Consider the following 26,891-nt stretch of genomic DNA (forward strand, 5'->3'; position numbering starts at 1 on the left):
GAAACCCTGGTGGTTGAGCTTGCTGTATCTTTTAGCTGTAAAAACAAATTATTATATATCAAGCTTTGTGCTTTCACACAATAGCAAGCAAAAGCACAAGAAACAGGCTATATCTGTGCAAATTTAGTATGTTTTGTGCCTCTGTTTGCTTAATTATGAATAGATCAGAAAACTCATCCCCCCAACTATTTTTGAAAAGAATGAAGTTTAAGTGTGCAGAAGATCAAAAGCAAAAAGAATTACTAAACCAAAGGACCCTACTTTTTTTTAACAACCTTATCAAGTGAACAGACAGTGAAGCCAAGAAAGCATGAGGGAATAGGAAGTTTTCTTGTCGAGTCATAGAATTATGGCTTAGTGTTAAATTTGTGATAGATTTTATATTCTAATAAAGAAAAAGGGAAATGAAAATGGAAGAAAAGACAACATGCTGTTGACATTAGGCAAACCCAGAACTTTTGCACGATGCATGCAGTGTGCCAGCTTAACTGCGGGGACAGCTAGCACTTGTTGACTTGCCATTTATTTACTTATTCTCAATGGAATGAAACACATCAATTTAGGCCTAACTAATATGAGTGCTTTCATTTCTGGCATCCCCAATTTTATAACATCTGTGTAGTTTTGGCTCTTATGCTTAGACCAGAGTTCATGCCACCCTTAGTGGCCAGATGCGTAGTGGCATGACAAGACACTCTCGACTATTTGTGCTTACTAGCTGTTCTACTTCAAAATTTCCCAGCACATTTCATTCTGTGAGTGTATTACATGTATTAAATCTTAAGCTTGGGAGTGTTAACCAGCGTCACTCACAGCCATGGTGGCCTATGAGGAACATCTTCTAAACCACACACATTATATAGTTCATGATCTTAGCTGCAGGCAGCTGATGTAATTCTACAGCACCATTCAGTTTTTTAAGAAGCAGTTAATTTCCTTCATGCCTTCCTTGGCTTCATTGTGTGTTGGCTTTATACAGAAAATCATAGGACATTCATAGTCTGAGAACTGTTTCTTGATCAAGCCTGTCAATAAATCATTATGACACTGCTTGTGGAAGCACAGTGTATAAGCACACATCTAGAGGTTCTGCGCAATTATGGCACCATATAAAGAGCTGTGCCATGGCATTTCACTGCCTTGGAATGTTACAAGATATGTTTAATGAGGTCTGTCTATGTATTCTTAGTGGTTTGATAGCAGTTTCTGCGGGCTATCATACTTATCAGGACAAGCTTATTGCCAAGTTTTATTTCCCAGTCTTATTCTTAATGCACACTTGTTGCAGAAGATTTACGACGCCCTGGCTTCTGTTTGTCATAGTGCACAAGAAGCCACATGTGCTGCATATGTACATTCCAGTTGCATCGTAACAAAACAGCATGTAATAGATAGTGGTGAAGTTCCTTGCATATTGGCTAATAACAAGATCACAGAGTTAGCCCGAAGATAGAAGTTTCTGCACAACTTGCACCATGTCAAAAACTATTCTTGCTTGAATTATGTGCTCATTCATATAACTATAACGTTTGAATAAGAACATGTCAAATCCAAATTAAAGTCTTTTGTTGCTTATCCTAATGGGCCTTGCAACACACTTGAGAATAGACAGGCAAAAGCACTCAGAACATATTCTCCACATGCTGGTTCAAAATTTTTGCTCTTCAAAGGCATGCTTTTACTGTAGCTGTACTGAAAGCTCCTCCATTAGTTATGCTTAAACATAATTGCACACAGTATTAATTTGCAATGTTTGCAGGCATAAGCTAACCTAAGCATGAGTCATTGCATTTCATAGTCATTTCATGCCACATCATGCTTGGAATGAGAACTGCAACATATAGTATCCCAGCTTTTCTTTAAATTAGCACATCCTGGGCCCCTTCTTTGTTTGTCATTATTATTTCTTTTGTGCCTTAATGTAGTAATGAATGCTATGCATGGCTGTAACCCTTGCTTAGGTAAGCGCTATTGTCTTTACCACAGAGCAAGAGAGACAGGAGAGCCAACTCAGCTGTTTAGACGTGGGCATGAATTCTATGATCAACTGCTCGTTTGTGTCACATTGTATAGGAGGCACGGCAATTTGTTACGTTTATCTAGGAGCATTCCTTTGGCGTGGCATCTATGGTGTCTGTATCTTCTCCCAGTCTTTCACTTGCTGTAAAATTGTGCACACATTCCTTTGTCGTCTACATCGGTTTAAAAACACAGAACTGCAGGACACAGCCATCAGCATGAGGACCATAAGTTCCATGTCATAAACTTCTGGAAGAGAGGTCAACTTGAGAAATTTCCGCTATGGTTGAGACCATTCCTTTAAGGAAAAAGCAGGTCCTTGCATTTGTCAAACAGTATAATACATGCATAGCCAAAAACACACCCAAGAATAAAGCACTTCTGTCCTGCTTGCTATATGCTTCTGCTTATGGTCCGTTGGCACCATTGCCACACTGACAGACCCCTCTGCCTCACTGAGGCATCATGCCATTAACCCTTTCAGGGTCGATTTTATTGCCCAGGGTAGATTTTTTTTTTTATTGCAGATTCCAATTCTTCTGAGGGACCTATTTTGAAAAAGTTTACCGTAATTTTGCTAGGGTGACGTAAAGTGAGGAAAAAATATTTTGCATTGGTATATATGTACTGTTTATTCATGAATAACAACAATAAATATAGGAAATAAACTTACAAGAATTGAAAAATTGATGCAATGTTATACAAATAGTTCAAAGGCTTAGAAAAATGCGGACATGGGAATATTTTGTAAGTCTCAAATGTTCCTGCTCTTACACTAATATTTACGTCTATAGCATAATCGAACTGCGTAGGTGAGCGCGCTCAAAAAAACTGTTGTTGTGCGCCCATCAAAAAAGCAACACGTGTGACAAATGTCTGCTAATCTTTATCTTATCGGCAACCAGAGGCGATTAGTTTTCCAAGTCTCCAAGAAAAAAAGAAAGGAAAAGGAAGCGCATGCACGGCGGCATCCTTCCTATGCTCACCCCTGCGAGAACTAAACGAGCGAGAAACAGGTGGCCGCCCTTTGAGCAATTAGTAATGAGATAGCCATCAGTTTTACAAGTGCAAGAAGCCAAAACCGCCCGCCGAACAAAATCCAAATTGCCGCGTGCCAATGCGCGAGCGGTAGTATACAGATGCACTGGAGCAAACTAGCTCTAAAACAAACCATGCAATGAAAACCGAGAGAGGGAGGTGCGAGAAAAAAATACTATGTATTCCCACATAGTGGCAGCACGTGCCAAGAAAGAAAAAGTTAGGAAATTGGCTCACTTTTTAAACGTACAGACGGTGCCGTAAATATGCGGCATCGACCATCTTTGACTTATTTGCGGCGCCGTATATTTATGTCATTGACCCTGAAAGGGTTAAAACTCTCCTATTCTTGCTAATTGGCACATTACTATATTGGCCCAAAAATAAGCTTTCATGTCTTTTGGCTTTTGTAGACGACAAGTGAAGAATGTGCCATGATGTCATCATGTTTTGTGTGAAGACAGGAAAGTGAGGTGCCAGACGAAATGCAGAAGCATTTTGTGCCACAGGTGTGGTCCTGTGGGCACTTTTTCTTGTAACTTACTTGTCAGGTTTTCTATGCTTTTGAGTCTTGCCTTGGCCATAAGCAGTACACGAATTCCGTGAGAACACTTGGTGAATACTGAAAGGGGTGATAAAGCATTAAGAAAGTGCAAGATTCTCTAAGAGAGAAGGTGAGAAGAAAAAGCACGTACAGTAAAATGCTCAGCGTTATTGGTCTGTTCGGTATTAGGTTGCTGTTCTATATGTATTGCAGCAAAAAACAGTCAGCACTCCTGTCTTCCTTGCTCTGTGCTCCTCACTCTCAACACATGTTAATATTAGTTGGTTCCTTTCAGCATTCCATCCAGCACCAAGCCAGTACAAGCGGAAAAGCTGTGATATGAAGGTGGACACTGAGCCATGTGGATCACATTGCTACCTCCACTTGGTGAGGTTGAAGAATGCTGTAGTTAAAGATATGTGTTGGTTCTACCTCAGTAAATGTTTGTAGACTGACTATATTTGTAGAGCTCATGTGTCTGTTGAAGAGATGTCATGTCAAGCAATGTGATTTCAAAACAGTATCAGTATTAGTATGCAAAACCTGTGGATGTGTAGTATTTTTAACATTCTTCTTCATAAATATAGTTTCATGAGAAGTGTTCCCATCGTCCTCTTCGCTAATAATGCCACTCTGTGCTGTTAACTGCAAAAGTTTAACAGAATAGACTATGTGTGAGAAAATGAAATTGCTTAATAGCCTGGGGCTGAAACCTTTAAGTTCCATGTTGCACTTCCAGGTTATGAAAAACCTGCAGCTTTCAGGTACTGAGAACATTTGCATCCAAATCTAGAAGCAGCACAGGAAGTATACTGAGTGTGTTGTTGTGGCTTAACTGCATTTGCCTGTGGTCTCGTGAAAATGGGAAGCCGGGGTGGGCTTGGTACTTCTGCATGAACCCACCATATGTATAATTTTCACCATGTTGCGCATGTATGCTGTTAAGCTGCAGAATTGTGCTTCCTTTACTTTTCAAGGTAGCTGTATGTTGCTGCTTAGTTCTCAGCATAGATGTGCTTTCTCTATTACCTTAGGATTCTGTGAAGGCAAGGCTGCAAGCAAAACTCAAGGAAGAAAGGGAGTCATCAGAACAACGCAAGATGCAGAAGCAGATTTCCATGGACAGTGGGAATGAAGCAAGTGGTGAAGATAGCAATGACAGCACACGCACAAATAGCAAAAAGAGTGACAGCTCTGAGAAAGACCAAGACAAACCAGCACAGATGACTGTCAACAGCTTGTCAGGTTGGCTGCCTTTCTCATTCTTTTCATTGACATAGCATTATCGGTAAGGGTGCGTGAATACCGAATAGTAAATTTCGAATTGAATATTGAATCAAATCAAGAAAAAAGAAGCCGAATATTGAATACTGGAAAATTTATCACGAGGTTTACTGCTAACAAATATTGTGCAAGAAACACAGTCCTGCACCTGCTAGGTAGTTTAATAGCATTGCATAACAAGAACGTTGCAAGCTATCAGAAACGTAGGTACCTGCGAATCAGATTGTACAGTATGGTCTACTTTTATTAAATGAAACAGCAAATTATTATGCTACTGTTGATTACAGCTCAGTTCAGTGTGAGGGTCTGGAAAACGTATACCGTATTTGCGCGATTCTAACGCGCACCCATTTTCCGTGACCAAAAAAATAAAAAGAAAGAGTACAATACCGTGCACCGCGTGCTTTCATAAAAAATACTATTTTCTCTCATTTGGAAAAAACAGATTTATTCCCAATACACTAAAGTTGCGATTAATAAAACCACAAATGGAAGCGGCGTACCTTGCCACCAAGATTTCCACTGTGACGATACGAGTAGTGTGGGGCAATAGATAGCACTCGTTGTCGCTATCAGACAACTCCTTATCGCTATCAACCCCCGCAGGGGCGTCTGCGAGAGCAGGCGTTTGGTGGGTTGCGACACCACGTACCCAAGCACACAAGGGTTGGACCCTTCCGCGTGTAGCCGTGCGCGGCTTAGCTGTGTCTGGGGAAAAGGGGATCCTGGGCGTTGAGCCGATGCCGGGTGTTCGGACCTTTTAGGCCCCCCAGCAGAGGCGACACACCTCTTTGGCCTCTGCTTCACTTAGACGGCACCCCCGTATTGACCCACCCGAGGGAAATCGGTAGTTGCCTTTTCCTGTCTCTCTCTCTCCCTCCATCCTTTGTCTTTCTATCACTTTCCATCTTTCCTGTCTTCCCTTCCAATTTTTCCAGGCAGCAAGGGTTAACCTTGTGTGTATAGCCAACCTAGGTTATTTCATATTTGGTTATAGTGGTAATGTACAGCTGGCGTTTGCAGGCAGTGTTGCACAAGTCCTGCAGCGTCCCCTTGTAGGACTCCACGGTGGGTGGCTGGCATTACTGCCGAAATTACACTCTTATGGCTACTTCCTTCCCCCCACTACCTGATCGCTCCCTGAAGGGGGGGCGCACCGATGATGTCTTTGAGTTTCTTGCCCGTCATAAAGAAACTATCCCTCGTTTCCATGTAGTCCACTCCGAACAGCCAGACAAACCCGTGCGAACAAGCTCACCATTCCTCATGTCTAAGTCTCTCACCCAAGTTGTTGGTACAGGTTATAAAGCATCCAGGATGGCAAGCGGTGATCTCCTCTTAGAGCTCTGCAACCAGAAACAATATGAAAAGCTACCCAATCCAGTATCATTTGGGGATGCCCAAGTAACTGTACTATGAATACCACCCATGGCATAGTCTCGGATGATGATCTCTTGGAGCTGACTTAAGCTGAACTCCTGGAAGGCTTCAGTGAACAGAAGGTCATCAACGTTAAACGAATGAAGATGAGGCGTGACGATTAGGAAATAAAGACCAAACACCTCATCACCATCATCATCATCATTTATTGGCCCTTAAAGACCCCTGGAAGGGGCATTACATAAGGGTGGGGGGTGGGGGGGGGGGGGGCAGAACATCGAACACAACAACATAGGTCACTGTCAAACATTGTCACAATCACTGATCAGCAGGATATATACAGAAGAAAAAAAAGTACCAAGAAAAAACTCTTTAAATAAGCATTAACAAGTATAAAAAAGCAACCGTAAAGTAAACAGAGGCAAACAGAAGCAAGCAAGAATTCTCCACATCATGTTTTCAAATAGAATGTCATCAACTGCCGGAACTTATATGGATCGCATTCTATTACAATATGGTCTGGTAATGAATTCCATTCTTCAATTGCAAGAGGCAGGAATGACTTGTTAAATGCGTTAGAGGAGCCGTGCAGACGTAGAATGCTTATGGAGTTGAAGAGACGGCGTGATGTTCGGAGAGGTGGAAGCAGAAGAGAGTCCCAAAGCGAAGGAAAACAAAAGTATAGCTTATGAAATAATGAGAAACGGCCGCTTTTACGTCTGTGCGTCAGAGGCTCGATATCAAGTGATGATATTATATTGGTAACACTGGAGTGGGTGTCGTAGTCGGATGAAATATATCGGGCTGCACGGTTTTGAATGGCTTCTAGGCTATCGATTAGGTAAGCCTGATGTGGATTCCAAATTGGGGAGCCAAATTCTAGTTTCGTTCGGACAAAAGTTTTGTGAGCTAGACTCCAAATAGAGGGAGGGGAGAAGCTGAGGTGCCGTCTGATGAACCCAAGTGATTTCGATGCATCAGCTGCAATCTTCGTAATGTGCTCGGACCAGGTGAGTTTGCTGGTGATGTGAATTCCAAGGTAACGGTAAGGTTCAACTTGGGAAAGGGTGGTTGAGTACAACGAATAAAAAGCTCAGGTTAGTGCGCTTGCAGGTTACCTGCATGTATTTGTACTTAGATACATTCAGCTTCATTAGCCATGTCGAACACCAGTCTTCAATTCTGTCTAAGTCACTTTGAAGCAACAACTGATCATTGTACGCAGTTATGTGGCGGTACAAGAGGCAGTCATCTGCGAAAAGACGAATGCATGATGAAATGCTGGAAGGAAGATCGTTTATGAAGATTAAAAACAAAAGTGGGCTGAGCACCGAGCCCTGCAGGATACCAGAAAGAACTTCAGTTGTGGGCGAATTATCATTATCGATAACAGTGAATTGACAACGACCGGATAGAAAAAACGAATCCATGTTAATATCAGCGGATCAAGACACTGCCATGAAAGTTTGGCTAAAAGGCGCTGATTGGGTACACGATCGAAAGCTTTCGAGAAGTCAAGATATATGACGTCCGTCTGAAATGAGAAATCTAAATTTAGGTGAAGATCGGTTGTGAAATGGAAAAGTTGGGTTTCGCATGAGTAACCGGATCTGAAGCTGTGCTGGTTGGGAAAAAAGAAGCTGTTGAAATCAAGGTGAGATGCAACTTGTGAATATATTATATGCTCTAGTAGTTTGCAAGCAATGCATGTTAGTGAAATCGGTCAGTAGTTAGAAGGATCAGAACAGTTACCTGCTTTAAAAATCGGTACCACCTTGCTCAGCTTCCAGTCGTCTGGAATTGAGCTGGTAGCAATCGACTGCACAAATATTATTTGCAGAAACTGGCTTGATATGTCCTTGGTGTATTTCAGTATCTTAGATGATATATTATCCGGTCCCGGGGCGCTTGAAACTTTAAGCGTTTCAATAAGGTTTATGATATCATGTGTAGTGATGATAACGGGCGGCATCTATGAAAACTGAAACTTAGATAGGGGAAGGATATCTAAGGTCGGTTCATTGGTAAAAACTGAGAACAAACATACTTAGTTTTGGCACAAGTGTTCTGCCCGAGTCCATGGAGGCCGGGTATATCGAGCTTTGTATTCAGCCATACGTTCCTAAGTCCCTGCGATGTTTCAAATGCCAGCGTTTCAGTCACAGTTCACAGAGCTGCTGAGGCTCCCAAACCTGTGTGATATGCAGTGCTCATGAGCACACCTCTGAATCTTGTGAAAACTCTCTCCACTGTGTAAGCTGTGATGGGGAGCACGCCGCATACTCGTGGTTGTGCCCATCCTAGAAAGAAAGAAAAGGAAATTGTTGCAATCAAAGTCAAAGAAAACATAAGTTTCAAGCAGGCACACAGGTGGGTTTCATACCTGCCCAAGAACACCTTTGCCGATGTTACGCGCCAGGGGGCAGCGACACAACGGCTTCCGGCGGCTGACCAACCCACAAGCAGTGAGTCGGCAGTTACGCCATCTGCCCCCGCGGCGGTTGGAGCTAGCGCTGCTCCGCCACCCCAGCAGAAGGGGCCATCCACCTCCGGGCAGGTGGCCTCAAAGGCCTTGTCCAATGTGCCGAGGCCTTCACATCAAACAAAGCGCTCGGAAGAGCACGTGTCCAGCGCCTCGCAAAAGGCGATGGACACAACCACCAGCAAGACGGCACCACCAGTGCCTAAGGAGCGGCGAGGCTCTCTCGATTGCTTTAGAAAAGACAAAACTCGCGTCATGGTGCCTCCAAAGGGCCCATGAACTAATCTTAATCTCTTAAACACACAGCACCCAACACATTTATCATAATAGAAACACAAATACTACAGTGGAATGTACGAGGACTTCTACATAACCTCGACGACATTAGAGAACTATTACACAAACATAATCCAAGGTTGCTGTGTGTTCAAGAGACACATCTGAAACCCATACAGACAAACTTTCTACATCAGTACATAATCTATCGGAAAGACCGTAACGAGGCTAACGCCTCCGGTGGTGTTGCAGTAGTTGAGGACAAATCTGTAGCTTGTCAACAGATCACCCTCCAGACGCCCCTTGAGGCAGTGTCAGTTCGGGCAATCCTTTTTAACAAACTGGTGACTGTGTGTTTTATATACATAGTGCCTAACTATCATATGAGAAAAAACTTTCTATAACCTAATTAATCAGCTTCCTGACCCCTACATACTCGTTGGGAGATTTTAATACCCACAACACGATGTGGGGAGATTCACGCTGCAACGCGAGACGTCGATTGATTGAAAATTTTCTTCTGACCTCTAGTGCCTGCCTGTTTAATAAGAAGGAACCGACATATTACAGTGTCCAACACAACACATATTCAGCAATATATCTAGCAATCGATTCTTCTCTTTTGCCTCACCTAGAATGGTTTATGATCAGTAAATTGTATGGAAGTGACCACTTTGCTGTAAATTTAAACCTGATAACTCTGCATGAGAGCCCTCTGCATATTTCTTGATGGAAATTAGCATCGGCGGATTGGGAGCATTCTGAAGAATCATCTTATTTAACACGAGTTTTTATCAATTATTTTACTATAGATGATGCTATTGCATATTTTACTGCTTTTATTATTGATGCAGCCGAAAAGTTTATCCCGCAGACAAATGGCGCTTCACTTAGAAAACGTGTTCCCTGGTGGAACGAGGATTGTAGAGAGGCGCGAAAGAGACAGAACAAGGCATGGGGCATATTGCGCTGATCACCTAATGCCGAAAATCTAATTCAGTTTAAACAAATTAAATCACAGGGGAGGCTGACACGACGTCAGGCAAAGAGAGAAAGTTGGGTGAGGTTCCTCTCCGACATTAATTCATACACGCAGGAGGCGAAAGTGTGGAATGGCTTAAGAAAGCTAAAAGGGCAACAAATTCATCTGTTGCCTGTGGTGAATGACCAAGGGAATACCTTGCAAGACCAGGCAAACTCTTTTGGGGAACACTTTGAGCGTGTGTCGAGCTCAATCCACTATTCTCAATCTTTCCTTAAATACAAAGAAATAGAAGAACTTAAGCCATTCGTACGTAAATGCAGACACGACGAAGCATATAACCTGCCATTCAGTATTGCCGAGTTGAGAGCTGCCTTGATTTCATGCAAGAGCACTGCATCGGGACCTGACTGAGTCATGTATGACATGATCAAAAACTTACACACTGACACACAAGTTACACTACTCGCACTCTTCAACACTATTTGGGCTGCCAGATACATTCCGCGCACATGGAAAGAAGCTATTGTGGTCCCTGTTTTGAAGCAGGGGAAAGACCCATCCATGGCGGAAAGTTATCGCCCGATAGCTCTTACAAGCTGCCTGTGTAAGCTTTTTCAAAAAATGGTTAATCGCAGGCTCGTACATTTTCTTGAACTCAACAGTGTACTTGATCCCTATCAGTGTGACTCCAGAGAAGGGCGGTCGACAACAGATCATCTTGTGCGCATTGAAGGATATATCCTCGAAGCATTTGTACATAAACAGTTTTTCTTATCGATATTCCTCGATATGGAGAAAGCGTATGACACAACATGGCGTTGCGGGATCTTGAGAGACTTGTCGGGAATGTGCATCTGTGGAAATATGCTGGAAATAATTGAAAGCTATTTGTTAAATCGTATCTTCCTTGTGAAATTCGGCAACATATTGTCGCGACCTTTTACACAAGAAACTGGTGTACCCAAGGGAGGCATGCTTAGTTGCACGCACTTTATCGTGAAGATGAACATGCTTCGTGCTTCATTACCACCTGCCATTTTTTATTCCGTCTACGTGGACGACATTCAAATCGGCTTCAAATCCTGTAACCTTGCAGTATGCGAGAGACAGGTACAGCAGGGCTTGAACAAGGTGTCCAAGTGGGCAGACAAAAACGGATTTAAAATCAACCCCCACAAAAGTTATTGTGTTCTTTTTACAAGAAAGAGAGGCCTGGTTCCAGATCCTTGTGTTCAGCTGTGTGGACAACAAATACCTATCAACAAAGAACATAAATTTCGAAGTATAATACTTGACTATAGGCTGACTTTCATTCCACACATTAAATATCTCAAAGAAAAATGTCTAAGGACAATGAACTTACTTAAAATTCTATCCCACACAACATGGGGTATCGACAGGAAGTGTCTGATGAACGTTTATAAGAGCCTAATTCGATCACGATTGGACTATGATGTCGTCGTATATAACTCTGCCGCTCCGAGCGCACTAAAGATTCTAGATCCTCTCCCCCATCTAAGTATCCACGTAGCCACTGGCGCTTTCAGGACAAGCCCTATTGAAAGCTTATATGCAGAATCAAATGAGTGGTCACTGCATCTGTAGAGAACTTACATCAGCCTCACATATTTTCTAAAGATACACTCTAACCACGAACATCCATGTTTTAATACCATTAACGATATGACATGTGCTAGACTTTTCCGTAATCGTCCCTCTGTAAGGCAGCCTTTCTCGCTGGGTCTGAGGGAGCTTAGTGAAGAAATGCATGTCCCACTCCTCGAGCATCGCTTAAAGCATCCAACCAAGCTGTTACCTCCTTGGGAGGGGCAGGTGGTAGAATGTGACATGTCCTTTCTAGAAGTTACTAAGCACGCACCAGAGGTTGAAATACGAATGCATTTCCTAGAACTTCAGCATAAGCACTCGCGCACAGAGTTCTACACAGACGCTTCGAAGTCAAATGCCGGGATGTCCTATACAGCCGTCGGGCCATCCTTTTCGGAATCCGATGTACTGCATCCTAAGACAAGTATCTTTACGGCTGAGGCCTAAGCACTATTGTCGGCTGTGAAGCATATAAGGAAATCAGCACTCCGAAAAGCAGTTATATATACAGACTCCCTAAGTGTCATGAAGGCCTTGATGTCATTCTGTAAACACAAAAATCCAGAAATTAATGAACTCTATTCCGTCCTGTGTAAAGCGTATATATCTAACCAGCATGTGATTATATACTGGGTGACTGGCCATAGGGGCATCGAGGGTAACGTCCTGGCGGACCAGATGACCACATCAATTGCATCACATGCTGTTGATCCTACCGCTGCAGTCCCTGTCACAGATCTAAAGCCCTTCTTACGAAGGAAACTGCGAAACTACTGGCAACAGTTGTGGGACGTGGAAACAAATAGTAAGCTGTACGTAATAAAGCCACAATTATGTTTCTGGCCTTCTGTAACAAAATCTTGCCAAACAGAAGTCCTATTCTGTTGTCTCAGAACCTATAGGACACACATTTGGCACCCATAACTTTTTACTCACTGGAAATGATCCTCCAACCTGTGGTAGATGCGGGGAGAGGCTGACCGTCCTCCACGTCCTCCTGGAGTGTCGGGAAGCCGAATCTGAGAGAAAGTAACATTTTCTCCTAGCATACCGGCAGCACATCCCCCTTCATCCTGTAATGCTACTCGGCCCAGAACCGCTCTTTGACACTAACGCAGTCCTAGGTTTCCTGAAAGATGTTGTGTTTCATGTTATTAGCCCCATACATTCACAGCGCCTCCTCTCTTCAGAGGATGCCGCTGTGATAGTTGTTTCGTATAGCACATGCCTCTACGCCCTTGTGTTTCAAAGGCTCTGGCGAGGCAGTAGTGCTCTAGGCAATTTTAGCATTTCGTATATTTTGTATATTGCATCATATTTTTGCAATGCATTTTACTGTTCATAGTACACGTCTTAGTCATTGCCATAATTTTATCACGCGTAGATTTCATGCAATTTACACCGATTCTTTTAGGCCCCTTTACAGCCACGTCACGTTAACTTCACAGAACTCATCAGTCCACTACGAAAACATTAACACTAGCATGGCGCTCTTTGGCCATACCTGGCTCTTGCGGCACTAAACACCACACATTTATTCTTATCGCTATCAACAGACCAAAGAATTTCATCCTCGATGCCGTCCATGGCATTCGAAATCCCGCACTTTTTAAAGGCCTTGTTGACCATGGCAGCTGGGATTGTGCACCATGCATCTTTCACCCATCCAGCAAAGTCCTGCAGCGAGGCACGCTTCATTTTAATTGGCGGGCGTGAATTCGTGGCAGCCACTGACAACCCATTCAGCGTAAAGTGCCCGAATCCTATCTTTCACTGGCTTGTTCAAACAAACATTGAGTGGCTGGAGCTGCGATGTCATGCCGCCGGCTATCATGACAAGGTCGGTGTTGCATGCAGCCAGCTTGTCCTTGATGCGCTGGTCAAGGTGGCATCTGAACGCGTCGAGCACAAGCATCCCACGCAGACCCAAACTGCCGCGGTGCTCTTCTGCCAAACGTTATCAATTCAGTCAGCGACCAAGTCCGTGGTCATCCAACCTTTTTCGTTTGTGTGTACTATCACGCCACTCGAAAACATAATTCCTTTCGGAAGCATCTTTCATCTGAAGATAAGATACGAGGGTAGCTTGTGCCCATCTGCAGTGCAACAAAGCATTGTGGTGACTAGTTCTTTCGTGGCCGGAAGACAAAACGCGCACTTGCTTCGCCCCTTCTTTTCAACGGTTGTGGTGGCAGGCTTGTCGAAGTAGAGAGGCGTCTGATTGGCATTTCTAATCTGTCCGAAGTGGTAGCCGTTTCAATGGCGCAACTTCAAAACGTACCGCTGAAGACTGTGTAATTTCTCTTCATATTCTTCGGGCAATTTTTGGCATATTTCTGTCCGCCTTCAAAGAGAAAAGCCTTTTTTTTTTTTTTTCATAAGATTTGATAGCCAGCACTTGCTCGCTTTGAAGTCACTCCACATTAGTCCTTTCTGTAGGGCTAACTGCATCGCCCGTACTTTGAGCAGATCAGTCCTCACAGGCCACTGTGCCGCTCGCTGCTCTTGCACGTATTCCGCGAGCAGCTCTTCTATTTCGGCAAAGCAGCTCTGCTTCGGTCCACTGAAACCCTTCCTTGTTGCTTTGCTGGCGAAAATATTCTCCTTCTGTTTGCGTCAGTCCCACATGCAAGTTTCGGGAACTCCGAACGCCCGTAATGCGGCCCGATTTCCATCCGTCTCCGCACACGTGATAACTATCCTTTTAAATGCGTCATCATGGTGGACTCAGCATGTCTTCGCAGTCGGCGCTTCCATGCTGATTGAATAAATGCAGAAAACGGGAAGACAGGCGGTAGACTAGGTTACACCAGCGCCTGGTTACACATGCAACATTGAGGTATGCACATGGAGGAAGCTGCGGCAGCGAGGCTAGAAGCGCGTACGAGGAGGCCATTTTTCGTATGCCGATGGTGATGTGGTAACGCAGATTTAGGGTTGTGCTCTATTCTAATGCGCATGCAATTTTTGGACCCGTTTTATCGGGAAATAGCTGCATGTTAGATTCGAGTAAATACGGTATCTATATTTTTTAATCAATGGAACATCTGTTGAATAGAATGAATAGAATAGATTGCCCTATGAAGTTGAAGTAGTGAAGTTATGTTGTACTGAATGTCCCATGAAATTTTTAGTTTCATAGTAGACCTCTGTGGTATGCCAATCCTTTATTGCATAACAAATTTTCCTTTCCAGTTGTCCTCCAAAATATTGAAGGATTCTCCTAGTTTTATGGGGACATGGGTTTTGCAGATTAATCTGTGTGACAGACGAAAGCACAAACCATGCATCACGTGGCTCAATCGTCGCTTAGCGTGTAGCCATCATTGGTGCTGTACGATTCGACCGCGGTCATGCAGACGGCAACGAGCAGGGACCTTTTCATTGCCTTGGTCAGCGTCATTTGCCTCCTGTCAAAGGGCCTCAAAATCAAGAGGGCCATGGCAAATTCTGCAAGGCAACCCGTCCCCCCACAGCATTCCCTCAGTGTCCATCCATGCAGATGTCAGAAGCCAGGTGGTTGGTGCACACTTTTGCGAACACTGTATAAACCTAAAGCTAATCTTGTGAGGGCTTGTTGAAAGCTACAAAAGAAAGACTGAAATCGACGTTCGTCTACAAACGGTGTCTGGAATGAGAGGCCTTTGTGCGGTGTGTCGCAAAGATGGAGGCCGTGAACAACCTTGGTGCCATCCTGTATAGTCGCTTTTGTTGGCGAGGCGGTTTGTTGTCTTTTCAAATACTGTGTGGATGTTGTGAATAGATATGAGTTGATTTGACATCAAGCTGTAACTTTAGTCACCTACGCCCAACGAAGCAGCACCGATTAGGCCTAATGGCCTGACTGACGTATCAAGTTCATCTATACGTTTAAACCAAATGTGTGTGGACAGAAGGCTCCAAACTGCAGGAATATATGTGTGTGAACATGCATATTTGACAGGATTTGTGTGCCTTCTGGCGGCTAATTGGCTGAATGTTCGCAGATGCTTTTCCACGTTCTAATATGAGCGCTGCTTGTGTCATTGTTCCCTTTGTTAGCATTGCGTTATCAGTTTGATCGGTCCTGCCGACCAATCAACCTTGTACCATCTGAGACCATGCACCGTGGAAAGGCAGCGCACATTAAGGCACTGGCTACTCTGGGTGTTTCTCTGAATAGTCCTAATATTTGAAAAATCAAGTAGTAAATATTGAATTCGCAAATCATATTATTCAAACATTCACTATTTAATTTGATTTGGTAATATTCAGTTATCTGCACACCTCTAGTTTTCAGAAATGCGCAGAACTACCTCCTAAAGCACATGCGCAGTACAGAGTCGCAAACGTTGGGTTGATTACAATTACCATTGCATGATGTTAGTGTTGTGCTATTTTTCTTAACCAATCCAGCAACGTTCTCTTATAGGGAAATCATTCGAAGGCAAAGCGGCTCGTCTACTTGCATCACTTGAACCTGTAGTGCAGCCATCACAAGAGGAACTTCAGGAAGAGTGGTCTGGAGCTGAGCAATCACTTTTCCGTGTTCTTTGGCGAGTTTTTTATGGCAACTACTGTGCACTTGCTACACTCATCCTTACCAAGACCTGTGCACAAGTGAGCCATAATTAGTTAATATCTAATGCGTTTGTAGTAGTGCCAAAACTAAAAATCTTTGTTAAAGATGGGGATAGCAATTAAGTCTAAAAACTGTGAGAACTGGTTTTGGATAGTGCTTTAAATAATTTTGAGCCTGTTGGTATGGCTTCGTTCGGGGAAAACAGCACGAAAAAAATGACAAGAAATTAAGACTGGACTGGAAGCACCTGTCGAGTCTTTCTTTGATCTTTATATTTTTTCACACTGTTTACCCGTAACGTATAGTGCTTGTTCTTGCATGTGTAGTACTGTAGTTATTTTAATCTAAGCAGATAGTTCTTTAAAAAAAACCTAAGTTACAAAGCTCCAGGGTCGGCTTAGACTAGAGGATTTTGTTAAGAGCCATTAAAATGAAAAAATGCCACTCCTCTCAGGCCACCGTGAAAAGACATTGTAGCCATCACAATCTGCTGGGCAGCGGATCAAGGCACCGTAGAAAGGACGCCATTTTGACCGCTTTAAGTCCATGGTGTGCGGGCATGCAGGCTTGTGCATTTTTTTTTTTTCTGTTTTTCTTTGACATTCGCTTATAGCGAGACATTGGTGCAATGGCACTGAGCAAGCAGTGCCATTTTTGTATTGCATTCAACTGAAAAGTTGTGCTGACGGCTGCGCAGTCGTCTAACCTCTAAGCCAGTGGAAACTTCAGCGTGGACAACGCAAATGTGCATCGTTGGATAAAACAAAAAATTTACGCAGTCTGGAATGACATCCCAAACGGCCTAATTAGGCGTGCATTTTGAGTGCACTTGATGGCACTGAAGGTTGTGCATTGTATGAAAAAGACAGCAATGACAATGAAAACAATGAGCCCAGCGAAGTCATCGGCGAGTCAGCCGGGACAGTTTCATGGCTGGCATTGGATACTATTTATAGAGCTATTTTCTTTAAGCTGCTGTTTAGAGATCTCAGTCGGCTTGCATACGAGGAAAGTTTCTATTTTCCGCCCTTCTGAATTTTGGAGTTCGGCTTAGAATCGAGACCAGGTTAGATTTAAATAAATACGGTACTTCTCCACTATATCAAAATAGATCTATATTTGCCGAAATTCACATTATTGTCACTGGAAAAAAGAATTTGTTGGTGTGGACTGAAGGATGTGTGAAGAGCATGAGAAAATGACAAGTCTGTGGGTATATCTTGTGTGTATCTTGCCATCACAACAGAGGCTGTTTACATTGGATACTGATGCGAATGTTAGTTTGTACAACTTTTTGTTTCCTGATTATTTCCTGGGGTATTCTGTGACAATCCACTTCGGTGATACTATCGCCGAGGCGAAACTGTCACCGAAAGCGATCGTCACAGAATACGTCTCCGGGAGAGGAGTAAAGTCACAGAAAAAATTCAAGGTAATTGGCACCAAGATGGCTCCCATCAGCCATATTATCCTTAAAACACCAGTTCTCAACAAATCATTGAAGCTAAGCAGTATTGTGCTCGTTCAGTACTAAGGAAGGGACCAGCTGGGAATACTGAGTAATTATGGCTCCTCCACTGCCATGGAATAGTCCAGGCATGTGCAGAGAGAACTCACCCCCCCCTCCCGCCCCCTCTTTGAACCCCGACGAGCACTTTTTTTCCTGCACAGCTGTTACTTGATAGGCATCCAGTATGTCGCATGTTAGGACTATTCAGGACGAGGTGGTCTTGTCTGATCACATTAGGTGCCATGTCTATGCCTAAAGAGTACCATAGTTGTCCAAGTCATCAGCTGCCACCCAAGTGGCCGTAATTGATCAAGAGAGAGAGAGAAAGAGATGACCAATGTTAAGTGTAAAAGCAGAAAAATTCATAAGTTGAGTGTGAAGCATAGTCTAACCTACTTATGATCATCCTACACATAAGAATCGATACACTGTAACAACCAGGCTATACGGTTTCTTAGAACCACAATTACTTATGAATAAGTCAGAAAATAATATTGCTGGCCCTGTTTATGGTAAGGATAGTGTGGGGCTGCCATTTCCAAGAGCTAATAACTGCAGCAGCAACTCGCTCTTGAAGGAAGACAAAAAAAAATTTTATGCTTGTGTTAACCCTTTAATGACGGTACATATAGATACCCAAAAGGAACGTTTATTTTCTATGTAGATGTACAAAATGCATTGAGAATAAGCATAATTAATGAAAGAAAAAATGTATTTTGTGTAAACTTTTTTAGCAATAGGGTGGAAACACATGGCAAAAAACAAAATGGGCTTCACTCCAAACCACCTATGGCTTCATTTGGAACTTGTACAGACAGCTCTCGTCATATGTGAACCATAGGTTTACATTTCGTTTATGTGTGTGGCATCATTACAGCCGGAGATCTTGCCTCTGTCATTTCTAAAGGCTTAAGGTATGAAGCATGTACCTGTCAGTAGTTAAAGCTACAGTAACATTTTTTCAGGTATATGCCTTTGCACAGCGAGAACTTGCAGATCTTCCACCTGAAGAGCATGTACATGACAGCACACCACCTCGTAAGAAGAAGAAAAAACATCGGCTGTGGTCCATGCACTGTCGCAAGATCCAACTGAAAAAGGACAGTTCCTCTAATCACGTGTACAACTATACTCCGTGCAACCACCCAGGCCAAGCTTGTGACCAGAACTGCCCCTGTGTCATGGCACAGAACTTTTGTGAAAAATTCTGCCACTGCAACTCGGACTGTACGTATTCACCTCATACCTCCTACTATATGAAACGGTTGGTTTATGTAAGTGCAGGGATGTACAGCATGGAAGTGTCTGAATATGCACATATGAAAATAGGCCCGGTGTGCATACATCATATAGCCAATGCAGTAATTATGAATGGTGCTTGTACATTTACTTAAAAAATACTGTTAGCATCTCACACTCATTGTTTAAAGCTTTAACAGTCTGTATGACTACCTAAAGCATGGTAGCATCAGTGTGTCGAACCAAAAACTGTACCTGAACCCAAACTGATATTTTTATAACGTGCCTGAACCTGAACTAAATTTAAACTGAAAGGAATAAAGGTTACCGGTTCAGCATGAAACGGCTCAAATATAGGGTACCAAATGGGTTAGCAATAAATAAATGGTTCATTGCGACTCCCGAGTTGCGTTATGTGCAAGTATGGGAATAGACATAGGTTTGTGCTGGTAACTAGGTATGGCTACCTTGGCAGAGACGCTTGCACTTCTGAACTCAGCCGTGCCGGTTGTGTGTTGCTGCCAAAACATTGTTTCATGGCCACTGCAGTATCACCTTTTCTGCTGAAGCCCCCACTTCGGCCGTTAGGGCAGCTCGCTACTGATAGTACGAAATAAAATGTGAAATGCACATGGCAGCAGTACACATGGGGAGCAAAAAGACTGTCATTGACATGGGAAAATATAAAAACCGAGTTCATCAGCACAGCTTCCTGTAATAATGACACTGTGGTCGCTAATGGACGCCGTCACCTTCTCAGTGTTCAGTAACAATGGCTGTAAATGGTACGGGAAATGTGGTTTCATTGCGTGCCATGGTTAAATGCACAGTTGGCACCTTCAAGCAAAGTACAACCCCCTTCGGTTTCTGCAAATCATCCCCGGGGCACAAGATGTGTGATTTTAACATTTCTGACCACGTTTAGTGAGTGCAAGGCTCTGCACCAAGTGCAGTTTTGTAGAAAAGGTTTTCGCAGTGTTTAGTGAAAACTGTTCTTGTTCGTGATTCAGAAGAATCACTGTCCTGACCTGCTTTTATATAAAAAAGCGCAGTAAAAATGTCCCTGGCTGGCTTCTCTCTTTGCTACAGACTACGAGCTTAGAATTGTAACTTGTGTAATACAAGGTGAATCTGTGCTGTGTCATATGACAGTTTGCTCACCACCAGTCCAGTAGTAACTCTCACTAGTTATTAGCGCGAAGGGACATAGACAAAGACTAGAAACAAGCAGGATGAGCTCTAACTTTCAACTGAATCTTTATTGAAACAATAAAAACATAATTGATTGCAAAAACCCAAGCAAGGAAACATCACATGGTCTAAAGAATGTCAGTAAACAGATAAACTTATCAGAAATTAGGGAACCCATGAAAACTAAAAAAGACACTACTTGAGGTGGATGCACATGCTGAGAAGATATTCAAATTCACTGTCTAATAGTTATATTGATCATGATAGTATTGCACCACCAACTAGCCCCGTTCATTGCTTTACAAAGTGATACTGATGCCTGGCTAATGCAAGTCTCTCCTAATCTTTTAATGTGAAAGGCCTCAATTATTTCACATGTAGTATGGCATTTGTGTCTTGAAAGGATGTTTGTGTCCACAAACAAAGTTGTACAACCACAATTAAAATAATGCGACGCTAGATGTGATGTGATTTCTGATGAGGATGCAGCTTCTGGCATCAACTAGTGAGATTTAGTAGCCGATCTTATGGTAAATAAAGGTGTTTCATGTTAAAAGTTCCCTGTTTTTCTAAAACTGTATGGGTCGACCGATATTCGAATTATGTTTTACTTCTCGGCGAGTTCAATATATAGAGGTCAGCCTATATTTATGTTCAAGTTATATCAATGTAAATACGGTAACTCTGTCTTTTTATTGACATGAAAATTTCTTCTATCTGCGCAATTTATTTATAAAATGTGTGTTGTAGAGAAAAAGATTTTACTCATCCTTATCAAGGTGCCCCAGCTGGTTTTCAACAGCTCATTTTCGAAAAAGCCATAGCCAAAATTGTGGCAATTGCAGCAACGCGAGAAGTTTATCCAAGCGCGGCACATTGTGCTTCGTGCAAGTGTAAAAAAAAATGCTGTAGAAAGTGTACAAAGAAAAAAAGTCTAAAAAAAAAATACAATTTCTGTTAATAAGTCTTATACATCATGTGCTTACACATCTTGGAAGAATATTTTATTCTAGGGTTGTGCGAATATTTGAAATTTCGAATACAAATCAAATAGTCTTAGCTGTTCTATTCGGCAAAAGAACTGAAAGCTGAGTGAATTGGTTCCTACTGTGAGCGCAATATTTGCATCATCTTTATCTCTACATATCATCATCGTCATGAGCCGTCCCGGCTCATGGTCGTCATGGCTCGGAATCTTCTATAATAAAGAAGTTCCTTAGAAGTGGTAGAGGTGCTCTGTTAAATTTTCGGTTGCACACAAAACACACGGATAAAGGAAGGACTTGACACCACTAGCACAACGTGTCGTCTAGTCCTCCCATCGTCAGTGTGTTTCATGCACACCCTGAAGTATGAATATGTATTCTATTCATGCCCGACTCGATAAGTCACTATTAAAAGTTGTTGAATATCCATTTTGTTCTAATACTGTAAGGGAAAAACAACAGTTTTTGCAGTCTACAGGGAGAAAGACTGACGCAAATAGAGACTTGTTCAAATGATTCTGGCTTAGCAGGACCGCTGTTGTTGCACAGATGATTGAGTTCCTGAACTAACACATGGGGGAGGTCACTTACGCACAATATTTACCAGCCGTTAAGTTGTCTAGTCTTAGGCAGCTACTTCGATTTAGACAAATCAGTTTATTAACTGACCAATTGCACCATGTTTGGATTCCTTCAAAACGATGCACAGTGCTGTAATTTGCTCTTTCAACAACCACTACACTCTACTACCTGCATTTGGGACGTCCTGTTCCTTTTTTTCACTAGTATTGTTTGCATAAACCATATTGTGATCGAACTGTATCACGGTGCACATGTATCAAATAATGTAAACAAGCTTTTTGTTATCGATTCGATTTGATACTCGAGAGTCAGTTTTCTCAAATAGCACTCGTATTTGATTCGATTAGAGAATTTTGCTGTTCAGAAACCCCTATAACTTTCTTCTGCTTTATACGGACTCGGTATGAATTACAATAAAAGGAAACATAGGAAAGAGGGAGCACAGGAGTGGGAAGCGTCAAGACGTTGCATTGCATGCCGTACACTCTCGTGATGACACTACCTGAGATGGCTGTCTTTATGTAACCAGTAATTTTGGGCACTGACATGGCAGAGCAAAAGAAAAATAATAAAGAGAACAAAAATATCGCATTTAGAAAGAACTAATCTGAGAAATACAGCTTCAATCTTCTTCTGAGTGCACAGAGAGATGATTAGTGCCGTAATTATGTAGTTCTGTTTTTCACCTCAACACAGTTCCTAGCTCTTAAAGTTCATTTAGTTGTGGTATTGGTTTACGAAAAAAAAAAAATTCTCACGGTCACTTCTAAATTCTAAAAATGCCTTTTCAGATAATTTTTTTTAATACGAACTAGACATCCAATACATGATCCTGGTGAAAGTATGCAGAAGTATGTTCCTACATTGAGAGGTTGTGAACAATGTGAATGCACTTTTTTTGCATTTGCATACAACCTTAAACTTAATTGATATTCATATACAAAACATTGATTTCGGCCTCCCATCTGCCAGAGAAAGCATTTCATTCACCTCCTGCCAAAACTCATGTATGCCCCACAAGTCGGTAGCAGTGTGCAGTATATCACCATAGGGCAAGATAATGTTTACTGTGGCAAACCGTCAGAATTTTTTATATTTCACTGAACTGGAAAGAAATTAGAGCTATGAACCCGAACTGAACTGGCATTTTTTCGGTTTGACACCCGGGATGGCATGCTTAAACAGCCTGTTTCATTAATTCTGTACTGACAGAATTATAAAACATCTTAGAATGTGTGTTTTCTAACATAAATTGTTGTTTGTTGGATACACTTACAGGTCAGCAGCGATTCCCAGGGTGCCGCTGCAAGGCACAGTGCAACACCAAGCAGTGTCCCTGTTACCTGGCTGTGCGAGAGTGTGACCCTGACCTGTGCCAGACTTGCGGAGCCGGTGCGTTTTCTAAATTCGGAAGGCTAGATCCTTTTAAGGGACACTAAAAAGCAAAATTATTTCACCTGTGTTGGTAAATTACCCTTTTTCAATAACTAGAATGCCACTCTTATCGCGAGAAGAGGCTTAATAAGACAGAAATGGGACAAAAAGGAAAGACTTGTGGCGACGTTGCCTTGAATTTGTCACACCAGCTAGCTGTCAGGTCATGGATTTTGGCAGCATCTGCTAGGGCCTAGTTAATTGTTTATCAGTAAAAATAGACTACATTCTGTTCTAAAGGAGCCAAAGAATGAGCATGACAAGTTTCTGAAACTTTTACTGAGCCAATGTGGCCCAAATATAAAAATATACTTTGAAATCTGTGATGTCACACTGACATACCGGTGCTGGGGTTTCAGCGAGAAATTAAAAAAAAAAGAACCTTCACTTTAATTTTCTTGGTAATAATCAATGTATTATCGTGAAATTAAAGAAAATAGAATTTTCAAAGAATACTTTATCAGTCTCCACTGATGTAGTGTTTCTGTTTAGTATTCCTTTAATGTTCCAGTACCATTATGCTAATTCCAATTAATCCAGTAGCCACTGGGCACGAGCACTGACATTGAACTGTAATGTGCGATCTGTGAAAAATGGTGGATCTCGTATTTTATTTTTACTGTTTGCTACGCAAACTTAAGGGTATGTGTTTACAACAAAGATGTAATGTTTAATGTCTGTTGTTTCTGAAAATAGTGTGAGATATTACAACAATTTGTGATTTTCGGAAATGCTATGGCAGTAGCATTGTCTTCAGCCATCATTACTGTCATCTTGTAACTGGCTGGGCTGAGTTCAGTGTTTTCTCTGGTCTCCTTCCCAGTAGGTGCCATCATCATCTACTTATTTATTTCCATTAGAGAATGAATGCTTCTGTAAGCAATCTCCGGGGGTTAACCCTGCTTGCATCAGCTGACTTCATCGTATGCCTCCAAATTTCCTAATGTCATCACGTACAAAATTATCTGCCACTCTTGGCTAATCCTTGAGGAAGAATGGGGAGAGTTTCTGCTCATTATATCTTCAGTATTATTAGGTCCTTTTCAGAAATTTGGTAGTAATACAGTAGGACCATGCTTATTGCGAACAAAACCAACGCGACCCTCAAGAGACGACAACACTTAGCCATTTGGTTACAGTGAATGCATGGCCGCAGTACCAATTCACCCGCTGCAGTACCTGTGCGGCGGCATGATTCACAATAAAGGTGGCCTCGCCACGCATGGGTCCTTCTCCAGAACTCCCTTTAATGGAGGCTACACTTCCCCACAGCGGTGTTGTGAGGCAGGCATATGGTGCTCCTAGGTACTGTGAGGGCTCTGCAATCAGAGTTTGCACTGTGTGAATGATGTTCTTCCCCACAGCGGTGTTGTGAGGCAGGCATGTGGTGCTCCTAGGTACTGTGAGGGCTCTGCAATCAGAGTTTGCACTGTGTGAATGATGTTCTGCTCCACACCACTGTCTGTGCATCTTTAATGATATAGTTGCTTTTAGTGGCTGCATTTTCTTTTTCACTGTGCTTGTTATTTAACTCTTCCTGTGTACATGTTCGACTCCAAGAGTGTTGTACACAAAAATCTAACAGACGAACACATAAATCATATTATCTGTTTTGTGGCGTGAGCAACCAAAGGACAGCTTCCACATGTGTATTATTCTGCAGTCATGCATAGCACTTCTGCGCTGTTCAATGAAATGCAGTAGAGCTTAACAGCAATATGCTGATGTTTCCATATTAAACTGTACCAGAAAGTAGGATTAACTAAAAGAGGCATGTTCTCCCTGCCATCTAATCTGTAGTGGCATGCAAAATTGGAAAGAACTATGTTCCCTGTACAGACAAACTTCTGGGGAAATCGTACAATCCGTGCAACATACACTTCCAAGGAAACATATTGAAAACATTCAAGCAAGTCATTAATGACAAAGTTGTAGATATTGACCATTGCTGCATGGGCATTGAAAAATGATTCCATCTTTTGTGGGTTACCAAGCCTTTCCAAGTACTTGCTATCCAATCACAAGAAGCGGCGAAAACTACAGTTACAGTTGTGCCTCGAAGAACAAAGCGAACTTGTTCTGTGGTGGGGTTGGTTCTGCGAGACATTCATTATGCAAAACATGTTTTCTCACTGTGTCCTATGGGAAGCCTATTGATTCCTTCCTGAAGCATCGTTAATTAAGCAAAAATGAAAAAAAAAGGAAATAGAAAGAAAAATATGACAGCACAAATCAGGCAAAAATTGAAAGTGTATTTATGAAGGAAGGATGTTCAAGATCCAAATAGTATGCTTAGATCCACCTACGCAGTCTATGTGCTTATAACGAATATTGGATGTAGTGAAAGCATTTTTGCGCAGAATATGAATTTGTCATAACGTGTCTGAACTGTATTTACGTGCCTTGGTAGATTCAGGGCATCTATAGCAGTATGCTCATGCCAAGGGGATTTACATTGCCCTCCCACCATGGGGTGCAGCTAAAAGAAGCCCATACAGCTTTCTGTTAACAAGCCACCGTAAAATGAAATGAGCTTGCAGCTGCATCTCCTTGGTGTGCATTTTTTGTGTTCGCTGCCATGAGCAAACTTGACCCACAGTGGATGTTGGTGCCCCATGCAGTGAAGCTGGTGGAATGCTGTGATATCTGCAGTGCCGTGCCTTTGCTTTAAGGGGTAGAGCTGTACCACATACCAACGCACCGTTCTATTTTCAGACAAACGCATGCTAATGTCATTCTTGATAGCACACATAGGAAGCAATGAGCCAGAAACAAGCAGGCAAGCAGCTTAGCAAAGAAGCACTGTCTTTTCTCATTGTGCTGTGCAAACATTAGCATCCCAGTCAATGATGTCAATTGTTTCCGCAAAACATGACAGGGAGCCTAAGAGCCACACAACAACTAGAGTTTATGTCAATGCTGCTAGGACCTGCAATTTGAAGTCAGCCACCCGCATGGTCTGTAGAATCATATAAAACATTTTCTTGGCAACTTAGGCAAGTGATATTCACTTAGAGATGCGTGCTTATTACGTACAAAAAAATAAAAGGAAACATTTCAAGCTTGAAATTTTTTCACTGCTTTTCAAGTACCTTTTATATCTGATGACAGTGTGATGCTGTTCAGTAATTATGCCTTAGTAAATATCTTCCCACTGTAGACATTGCATAAGAAGCAAAACTTTGTTTTTCTTGTACCTTGTGTCTTAAGGAACGTGTGTTATGTTGTACCCATTTTCGTGGCAGAATTTGGGAATTCTCACTTTTTAGTGGCACTCATTGATTTTTGCCTATAGTAGTACAGTCGACTCTCGTTACGACAGACCCTGATAATCCCACAATATACGTCCGTTTTATCCAAAATCTGTAATATCCAAGACGCCTCACTTCCGAAACTTTTGTCGCGATGTCTAACAACTTTTTTGCAGAGTTAGTGACGAACGTCCAAAGTAAAAAAAAAAAAAAAGTTGCAGTTTCGCTCAACAGGCGAAGCATCGATTGCGATAGCAAAGATATCCGCCGCACCAGATAAGCGAGGCAGCAGTAAGCGAATTGACCTTCTTGCTGTCTCTCGCTTCAACACGAACTTAACGTCGAAAGCACAGCACATACGAAGCTACCAGCACTGGGCGCACTTCATCCACATTGCAAATCGCTCTGAAGATTTGGCCCGCGCAGACTCGCACTTTGTCCACATCGCAAATCGCTTTCAGGAACCCCCCCCCTCTTTCCCTCCCCTCCCCTCCCCCCCTCGTGCCTTGCAAGCAAAAGAC

At 42.4% G+C, this 26,891-nt stretch overlaps 1 protein-coding gene across 3 annotated transcripts in view; it reads left to right on the forward strand.

Moving 5' to 3' along the window:
* The window catches only part of E(z) (histone-lysine N-methyltransferase E(z)), a 69,248-nt gene that overhangs the window by 34,845 nt on the left and 7,512 nt on the right, over positions 1-26,891 (forward strand). For all 3 annotated transcript variants that reach the window (XM_050193277.3, XM_050193278.3, XM_072285923.1), the window contains 5 exons: positions 3,897-3,988; positions 4,636-4,846; positions 16,028-16,215; positions 18,653-18,914; positions 22,964-23,077. In XM_050193277.3, the coding sequence (XP_050049234.1) occupies positions 3,897-3,988; positions 4,636-4,846; positions 16,028-16,215; positions 18,653-18,914; positions 22,964-23,077 (867 nt within the window). The remainder of the gene's footprint in view (positions 1-3,896; positions 3,989-4,635; positions 4,847-16,027; positions 16,216-18,652; positions 18,915-22,963; positions 23,078-26,891) is intronic.

This window comes from Dermacentor andersoni, chromosome 1, assembly GCF_023375885.2.
Source record: "Dermacentor andersoni chromosome 1, qqDerAnde1_hic_scaffold, whole genome shotgun sequence".
Classification (NCBI taxonomy): Eukaryota; Metazoa; Arthropoda; class Arachnida; order Ixodida; family Ixodidae; genus Dermacentor; species Dermacentor andersoni.